The 9,500-nt window shown below is 50.1% G+C and overlaps 1 protein-coding gene across 3 annotated transcripts in view; it reads right to left on the bottom strand.

The window, feature by feature from the left end:
• Window positions 1–1,811: 1,811 nt before the first annotated feature.
• Window positions 1,812–9,500, bottom strand: part of FRMPD1 (FERM and PDZ domain containing 1) — a 113,011-nt gene continuing 105,322 nt past the window's right edge. For all 3 annotated transcript variants that reach the window (XM_004457253.4, XM_071216865.1, XM_071216864.1), the window contains 2 exons: window positions 6,808–7,578; window positions 1,812–4,324 (listed from right to left, as the gene is read on the bottom strand). In XM_004457253.4, the coding sequence (XP_004457310.1) occupies window positions 1,947–4,324; window positions 6,808–7,578 (3,149 nt within the window). In that variant the 3' untranslated portion in view covers window positions 1,812–1,946. The remainder of the gene's footprint in view (window positions 4,325–6,807; window positions 7,579–9,500) is intronic.

Genomic DNA, 9,500 nt, shown 5'->3' with positions numbered 1-9,500 from the left:
GCCATGAAATCACTTCAGATCTGTGTTCAAGAGCTTTATTTAAATTTCAAATAAAATATTCTGTGAAAAGAAACAGGCCTCTGAGAAAATATATTTCTGGTAAAAGTACTGGTTAACTGGTAACTAGTTCACAAATTACTGGTAACAGTAGTTAGGAAGGATATCTCTTCCTCTCTTCTCTAGAAGTATTGTTTTCCTTCTGATTGGAGAGGAAACCCTAGCGTGACTTAACACCCTCATCTCTGCTCCTGTTTTTGCTGGGTGGAGGGGGGGAATTAGACAGCATCTGCACAGAAGAGCCACGGTGCAGCATGGAGCTCACAAACAGCCAGGAACACTGGGAGGACAAAGGGACTCCTTTCACGAACTCTAAGAATCTGTGTGCAACTAAATCACCTTTGGCTTTGGCAGAATAGCCAGGGGGAGAAGGCATCCTAGGGGTATCTTAAAATCAGTTAACCTGGAGTCTGAGAACAAAATGCCTGGAAGGATTTCAGGCTAGAAGAAGTACCCATAAAAGATGGGGATCATTATTACTAACATTTATTATTTACTATATTAAATACTTATTAGGTGTCCACTCTATAAGGTGGGCACTATTAGTATCCTCAATTTACAGAATAAACAACAAAACAAAACAAAGCACTGAGAGATTAAGTAGCTTGTCCAAGGTCCCACCAAGATTAAGTGGCTCTGCTGGGATTAGTAAAAAAGTTATGGAACATAGCTCTTTTGCACTACTATTATTCTTAAATAGCAAACCTATTTAAACTTTGGGTTACTTTTTTTTTTTTTTTTAAGATTTATTTATCTCTCCCCTTCCTCCCCACCCCCCTCCATTGTCTGCCCTTTGTGTCCATTTGCTGTGTGTTCTTCTGTGTCCACTAGCATTCTTGTTATGCAGCACCAGGAAACTGTGTCTCTTTTTTGTTGCTTCATCTTGCTACATCAGCTCTCTGTGTGTTGGCTTCACTCCTGGGTGGGCTGTGCTTTTTTCACGCAGGGCAGCTTTCCTTGTGGGGTGCACTCCTTGCGAACGGGGCTCCCCTATGTGGGATACACTCCTGCATGGCACAGTACTCCTTGCGTGCGGCAGCACTGCCATGGGCCAGCTCATCACACGGTCCAGGAGGCCCTGGGTACCAAACCCTGGACGTCCTATATGGTAGGTGGACACTATCAGTTGAGCCACATCCCTTTCCAGGGTTACGTTTTAATGTTTGCTTTGTTAGATGGTTAAAACTGAAATAGGGTACAAGAATCCAGGGTGCAATTTCAGACAAGCACAGAGCATACCTGAATGTGGGTGGCCATGTGACTAAGAAACATCCTGCTACCTACTGGCAATTTATGCTTGCCACAGCAAGGCAACCAATACCTCTGCTGCAGGTGTCGCAACCCGAAAAGTTGAGAAGGTAGAGTCTATCAAATATCACATGTAATCACCCTGATTTGTGAGGATAATTGCCAACACAATAGGTATGAGAAGACCATGTTTCTCAGTGACCCCTGCCTTCCTCCCTCATCCTTGCCTTCCTGGGACAAAGTTTATGTCTTCCTCTTACTTTCACACCCCCTGGGTATGCTCCTTTTATGGTACAACCTTTATTAATGGCAATCCATTTATCTGTATCCCCAGTGTCTGTGAACATCCTGATCGGGGGCAAGGGAAGGGCCAAGGACATGTCTTATTCATTGTTTTATCCTGAGCTCCTAGCACAAGGCTGGACACAGAGAAGGTATCCAGTGAGTGTTTGATGAGTGAATATGAGTGAATGCTTCTGACCCAAACTTATCATCACTCTGTATGATTCAGGCCAAGAATAAGCAGCATTTATTTGAATACTCTAAGTAGTAAACATTTGAGAGGGGTTGGGTAGGGGAATGAAAGGGGCTTCTCAACGAAGTGTCCAGGGCAGGGCAGGGCTCCCAGGCAGCCAGCCTGCTTACAGGGCAGTGGATGCCCGGAATTTCTGGGTCAAACAGAACACAGCAGCTGTGAGGGCAGTGCAATGACGGGCCAAGAGCTTCACACTCAGGTCGTGGTAGCCTTTCTCACAGGTCAGCTTGGCGGCCTCCACAAACTGGTGGTAGGCGTACACCACGTCCCTCAGGTTCCTGGCTGCTTCCCTGTGGCGGGCGGAGCAGCGGCTGCAGTCTGTGAAGTGCAAGCACAGGCCGGCCAGCTGGACCAGATGCTGGAAGGTGTCGCGCACGGCGCCCTGCATCTCTTCAGGGGACTGGTCCATTCTGATCACGTGTTGACAGCTCGACAGCAGTTTCTGGGAGCCCATGCAGAGGCGACTCCGGCTCTCAGAAAAGTGCCAGGTGCACTTCTCTGGGGAGTGCCTGTTCTCATCCCCCCAGGACACGTCTAAAATATCTTGTAGCTCAAGCAAGCTCTCCGTGAGTTGGAGGAAGCCCTCCAGGGCACTGGCGGGCACTGCTTTCAGCTGCCTCAGCGCCCTGGTGCAGTATTCAGGCCAGATGTGGCTTTTCCTGGACAGGGGCTCAGTGCTGCAGATGTGGGCCCGGACAGGCCTCCAGGGCAGGGCCAGCCGGCTGCCTGCAGAGGGCGGTGAGGTGAGAGGGGCTGTGTGATGTGCATTAGAGTCCCTGTCGTCTTCCTCCGTCTCAAGCTGCAGGCCACGAAAGCACGTGGCATAGGACAACTGGCAGCTGCATTGCTCCATCCCAATCCTGGGTGCCACCGTCTCATTCATGCCCACAAACCCCAAAGACATGGCCATCCGGGGACTGGAAGAAACATCAAGATGGCTTTCTGGGGCAAAACACAGGAAAGACTTCTCAGTAGGAAGGCAGATACTAGGAACTTTATCTTTGCTTTCTGATAGTGAACAATGGTTTGAACCCTCTAAGTGGAGTTCCTCTTGGGGACACAGTAGTGGGTTTGGCAGGGAAGGCTCTGGATTAAAACAGACCTGCTGAGGAGGGTCCCTAGGGGCTGTGTCTTCCCCCATCATGTTGTTAAGTGGTACTGCCTCCACCCCCTCTGGAGGGAAGGATGGAGTGGTGTGGTTCCCAAACAAGAAATCAGGGTCCAAATCCAATTCTGCCAATAGTTCTTGTTCTTGGGCCTGGCAGGCTTGGCCTGAGGTTTCTCTGCTTTGTCCTTGGGAGTTCCTGGGGGTGTGTGGTATGGGCTGCCCAGTCTCTGCTACAGGAGCCTCTGAGGAGAGGGAGGCTATTACCTCACCAGCAGGGGCACCAACGCCAAGAGCCCATGGCACAGCATTTAACACATCGTCCTTGGGGTCATCTGAATCCTTCCCAGATGCTTCCTGAAATAACCTGGTGCCATTCTTGTTTGTAGCTTCTCTTTCACTTTCCAAAGATAGTTGTCCTTCCTGCTCTTCCTTTGTAGGAAAAGAGGCCACCTTCTCTCTGGAATTTCTTCTAAATTCACCATTTCTGGGCCTGTCTCCAGGAGACAATAAAGATTCTTTGTCTTTGTGGTCAGGTTCTTGCATTGGATTTGAAAACAAAGATACTGATCCTGTTACCAACTGGACTCCTCCAAGCTCTAGCGTGTGTCCCTGAGAGACTTCATGCAGCCCTGTGCTGACAGCCAGGGAAGCCCTGCCTAGGGTAGGGTCAGCAATGGAGAGAGAGGTGCTGTCCCCAAGCTCTGTAGCCAGTTCTTTGGGGGCACGGCTATTCAGTTCTTGAAATGGAGACAGGGTCTGGGGAAGACCTGCCTGTACAGTGTCTGGGCCACATGAACCTGGGTTGGAATAGGAAGGGGTGCTTGCTGGGAAACTGGATACTGTGGCAGTCAAAGGGGCAATCTCAGAATTCTCTTTATGGTTGGGGTCAATCCGGAGGCGAATGGCAGAAATAGAAGATACTCGAGAGTCAATGACTGACTTGGTTTCCATGGTCTCAGGCTCCATCTCCATGACCCTGGCAGCTGGGTTTGTGCTCTTGGTTTCCCTCAGGGGACCCCGCAACCCCAGGGCCTTGGTCTCTAGGAGGCCAGGCTCGCCTTGCATGTCCTGCAGGGAGGATACAGTTGGGGAGGCTGTGCCCAGGGCCAGATAGGGCTCTCTGTCATAGTAGCACACATCGTCCATGCTCTCCAGGGAGGCTGATGGCACCAGGGGAAACGAGACCTGAGAGGTATAGTCAGTCTGTAGGAAAGACCTCCTTTTCCTCAGGGTCTTGGCATATTTCTTCATCCCTCCCTTTCGGCTTGGCTGTCTTCCATCTGGCCCAGGATGCAGGCTGTCCTCTTGGCCGCAACTACTGGCCTTGTTCTGCCAGTTTGTGGCACTGGGTTTTGCAGCAGAAACAGCTCTAGGCTCTAAGGGTCAAGAAAGGGAAAAGAATATTAAAAGCAGAAAAGCAAATAGGTTTATAGAGCTTGGGCTCAGGACTCAGGCTTTCCTGGGTTCCAATCCTGGCCAGGCTGTGTGATCTTGGGCTACTTATTAAATCTCGGATGCCTCAGTTTCCTCATCTGAAAACTGGAGATAATAATTGTACAGTAGATATTTCTTGATTTTTGGTTGTCCAAGATCCAAACAGTAATGATACTTGAATTTCAGGGAATGAGTCTCCCTGCTGGTTACAGGTTGCTAGAACTATTGATGAAGGTGCCCTGTCCACCCAGCCAAAGGGTCGGATTTATAATCCCACCAATTGGGCATAAATTCCCTAGAATTTCAAACTTGAATACACTGATTGAGAAATCCTCCTACCCAGATGGCTAGCCTGGCCATCTGTGTCTGAAACTGCTTCTTAAGGCTTGCGGCAATTCTGTCAGACAACTTCTAACACTTTTACTTTGTGCTTAAGTTAACCTAGAGTTAGGACAAATGGTGCCAGTCAGCACTATCACGTGGGTTAAATAATTAGTGCATAGAAAGTACCAAAGCCTGAGCCTCCTAGGTGTTCACCGAAGCAGAGCTCTGGTTATTTCTGTGATTCTCGTCACGTGTGTGAGGGTTCTGAGGAAGCTGTCTTTTGACAAGAAGGGGTCAGTCACAGGTATGAGGGGTTTTGCGTGTGCCAGGATGGCTTCCTTCTGAGAGGAGAAGCATCGTTGTGAAGAAGTCCTGGGCAGGGCAAGCGGCCAGAAGGAATCAGAACCACAGCCTAGCACTGGAGAGGGCTCCTATAGATCACTCAGACCAGTCATTCCCAACCTGGCTACCCCTTGTTAAAAACCTTATCAAATCCTGCGCTGCTCCCCAGATCTCCTAAATCAGAATTGGAGGGTAGATCCTAGGAATCTATAGTGTTAAAATAAGATCCTGAGGCCCGACAGCCACTGCCCAAGGGCATTTCTGAGAGCCCAAGAGAGGGACTCCCACACTGAGTCAGGAGTCCCAGGCCTGGGCTCTCTCCCCAGCACCACACTGGTGTCCAGAGAGTGTCTAGTATGGATCTTACGTCCCTGACTCGACTCCCGTGAGGGCAGGGGCCTGCCTGACCGTCTCCCAGTGCGGTGTCTGGCCCAACAGACAGTTGGCCTGTTTCTTTGGGGAGCAGTACACAATCTGGTCATGGGTTTCTCCTTTCTTGGGGGCAGGGGGGTGAAGCACAGGCAGTTATTGAACTCAGGGTAGGTATGGAGAGCTCATCACTGATCTTGCAGCAGTTGCCAGGCACTGTTCTGTGGACACAATGGTGAATGAGATACACAGTTTGCACTCAAGCATCAACACAAAATCACACAAAGAAATATATAATTAGAGACAGCATTAAGTGCCACACAGGGCAAGTCCAGGGTGTGGTAGGAACATGTGACCGGAACAGGGAGACATGCCCTAGTTGGGGTGTCTGGGAAATGTTCCCTGAGGAAGTGACTTTCCAGCAGGGACTAGAGATGGACGTGATGTATCAGCAGCCAAAGAGCAGGGCGAGTGAGGAGGGCTTGCGGCAGCATGCACAAAGGCCAGAGGCAGGAAAGAGCCTGGTGCTTTCAAAGAATAGCAAGGACATCTCTGTGGCAGGAATGTAGACGGAGGGCTCAGAGGGAAGGAGAGAGGCAGAGGCCAGGTCACGGAGGGCCTCCAAGAGCCCCACAGGACCTGCTGTGGAGCTGGCCCTGCTCCCAGGAGCACTACCCAAGAGGGTAGCGAGTAGAGATCAGAGAGGAAGAGAAAAGGGCTGGAACAGAAATAAAAGGGCTGCGACTTTCAAAGCTCTAGCAGGTCTCCCTCAATGTCTGTGATATTTTCCAAACAAGTGCTGTGTGTGTGTGTGTGTAAATATCCTGCAAGGATCTAGGTCTGCTTGGGAAGTTATTCTGTATGGAAAGCTGCTCCACAGTCTTTGTGGAGGAAGGGGTGAGGAACGTGGCCGAAACATGGCCATCGGATGCCCTGCCTCCTGATGTCAGAGTTCCTTGAACCCCAGAAGGCCTTTTCAGGCCACTGATGTCCTGTCAGTTAGGAGCTTCTTGCTTCAAGGCCCCATTTAATGCAGCTTCAGGGTCACTAATGACACAGTGACCTCCCTATGCTGAGTACTCCTGTCAAACCGTTTTCTTTCTGTGTAAACTCTGTCCATCCTACAAGGCTCAGCCTATTTGCCATCTCTTCTGAGAAGCCTTCCCAGGTTCCCTGTTGAATGAATCCCTCCCACCTCTGCTTGCCCACGGTTCTCTGAAGCTTCTTTGCAGTCATTTCACCTGTCACTTGGCCCACTGAGTCCATGTTCCTCTTCAGCAAGCATAGCCATCCTGTGTTACTCCCGTGTTTTTCACTTGAGCTTGCGGTCTACACTGTGAGTACTAAGGAACTGCCTGCTGAGGCTGCAGACCTGCTGGGAAGGGCTCACCTGAGAGGGTGTCCGGGGGTGTGAGCTTATCAGCTGCATCATAGTATTCCTCATCAGAACTGCCATCCTCAAAGGCCAGCAGCAGGTGCGGGGCTGGGGCTTCCAGCGTGGAGTTGGGCAGGGTCCCTCCCTGCCGGGAAGCCGAGCTCTCAGAGCTGTCGCTCAGGTGGCTGGCGGGGGAGACACTGGAGCACAGGCTATAGTAGTCGGTTCGGCTGTCCTCATACAACCTGGGGTCCAGCCGCACTGCCCTCAGTTCTGAGCTCCAGGTGAATGTCTCAGGAGCAAGGCTCCCAGAAACGTCCATCTTCTGGCACTGGGGGGTGGCCCTCTGGGACAGATCCAGGAGACAGAGGAATCCACTGGTTTCAATCCTGCTTCTCTCCTCTTGGCTCTCAGAGTCAAGACTCTCTGGGAAGCCTGTTGCACCAAAGTGGAAGAAGCCAGACCTGCTGGAGGAACAGGCATCCAAATCATCCTCTTCCAGGGCATCCATGGACTCGCTGGAGCCGCTGGTTCTGCAGCCTCGGCTCTCAGTGTTGGCTGAGTCAGACGCCTCAGACTCGGCACTGTCAGTTGTGCTGCTGGTCCCGCAGGTGCTTGGACCTCTCCTGTCCACCTCAGGCATGGGGCTGTCCCCCAGAGGCTGCTCCTCTTTCATGATGGGTCTGCAGAGGCCCAGCTTTACCAGACGTCTGTCAGAGAAAGCTTCCAGCACACAGTCTACTTCAGAGGACTCTTCGGAGTCACTGCAGGCCCTGGATTCGTAGCCTACAACAGAGGACACCAAGGGTTACAAAACAGCATTCAAGGAATGGCAAGTACCAGTGTGTCCTCGTGCCCCATGCTCCCTGATCCCCAGAGGGCTGGTTAGGGAGAAAGCTGAAGCAGGGTCAAATCCACACTTCCATTTTGGGCTAGGCCCAAGCACAGGTCCATGGGGAACTAGTAGGCAGGAGAGCAAAGCCTTCTCCCTTGTCCCTCAGAACAGACCCTGACCTCAAATCTCCATATGAAGAGAACCTGAAAAGATGGTACTAGAACAGAAGCTCTTACATGGTTTCTGGCCTGGAGAGAAATGACCAACATGTATCATCTTAATAGATAACACACCACCCAGGCTGGGGGACAGGGTAGGAATTATCACCCCCATTTTCCAGATGAGAAAAATGAGGTCCAGAAGGGTGACCAGCCCAGGACTGTGCTGTACTGACTGACACAGAGACTCCAAATTCCATGTTTTCCCAGTGACACAGAGCCACCTGTCCCACAGTGATATGAAGTACTCCAAGGAGACAGAATTGCCTCCATCCTGACTTCCAAGGAGATCTATCTGTTCATAGAAACACTGTGAGTACTTAATTGGATTTCACTTTACTATGGGTAATATCAGTCAGGTTTGCTAACCCCCTTCCCAAATCTTAGCTCTATCCTCTCTGGGCATCAAAATCATACAAGGAATCATATTTTGAAAATAAGACAGATCATTGGCCCTACCCCTGATGGAATGAGCTGAATCTCTAGGAGGAGGGGACTGAGAATCTGTATTTTAACAAGTTTATAGGGATTGTGAGGTTGCCAGGCAGGCACCATCCTGAAGCCTGGCCTTGGGGATCCACTGGTGCTATGGGGCTTTTAGGACAGTGAACACTATCCTAGCTGCTAGTACAGGGAAGGATTTGGGGGTGAGAGAAGGCAGGGATTGAGTTAGGACTTCAATCTTTCCTCCCCTATAAGCCTCCAGAGTGATCTTTAAAAACTTCTCTCTGATCATATCACACTCTTCCTAAACCCTGTTCTTACACCCATGAACATAACTTCTCCCTTTGGCCAGATGATCAGGAAACAGAATGACTCTCCCAAAATGTATGTGCTAACAGACTAGGTGTTACAGACTTGCAAGGTTTAAGGGTAGTGTGACTTTAGACAAGTCACTTATCCTAAGCCTCAGTTTCCTCACCTGCAAATGGGGAGAATAGCACCTACTTCTTATGAGCATTTTGATATTTATATGAGAGAATACATCTAAAGTACTTGGCTCAGAGCCTGAAATGTAATGTTCAAACATATTATAAAAACAAATATATAGGGAGGCGGACTTGGCCCAGCGGTTAGGGCGTCCGTCTACCACTTGGGAGGTCCGCGGTTCAAACCCCAGGCCTCCTTGACCCGTGTGGAGTTGGCCCATGTGCAGTGCTGATGCGCGCAAGGATTGTCCTGCCACTCAGGGGTGTCCCCTGCGTAGGGGAGCCCCACATGCAAGGAGTGCGCCCCATAAGGAGAGCCGCCCAATGCGAAAGAAAGTGCAGCCTGCCCAAGAATGGCGCTGCAGACACGGAGAGCTGACATAACAAGATGACACAACAAAAAGAAACACAGATTCCGGTGCCGCTGACAACAACAGAAGCAGACAAAGAAGACACAGCAAACAGACACAGAGAACAGACAACCGGGATTGGGGGGGGGGAAGGAAGGGGAGAGAAATAAATAAACCTTTAAAAAACCAAAAAACAAATATATACACATATATTCAAGTCTGTTTTTAGATTTTCTATTCTGTTTCATTGATTAAGCTGTCTATTCCTATGCCAATGCAATTTTTAAAAAGATTTATTTTATTTGTCTCCTGCCCCGCCCCTTGCTACCTGCGCTTGCCGTCTGCTCTCTGTGTGTTTTTCTGTGTCTGCTTGTCT

The sequence above is a fragment of the Dasypus novemcinctus genome, chromosome 8 (genome assembly GCF_030445035.2).
Source record: "Dasypus novemcinctus isolate mDasNov1 chromosome 8, mDasNov1.1.hap2, whole genome shotgun sequence".
NCBI classification, from domain to species: Eukaryota; Metazoa; Chordata; class Mammalia; order Cingulata; family Dasypodidae; genus Dasypus; species Dasypus novemcinctus.
Note: the sequence above shows the minus strand (reverse complement) of the source record. Positions and strands in the feature narration are given on the sequence as shown.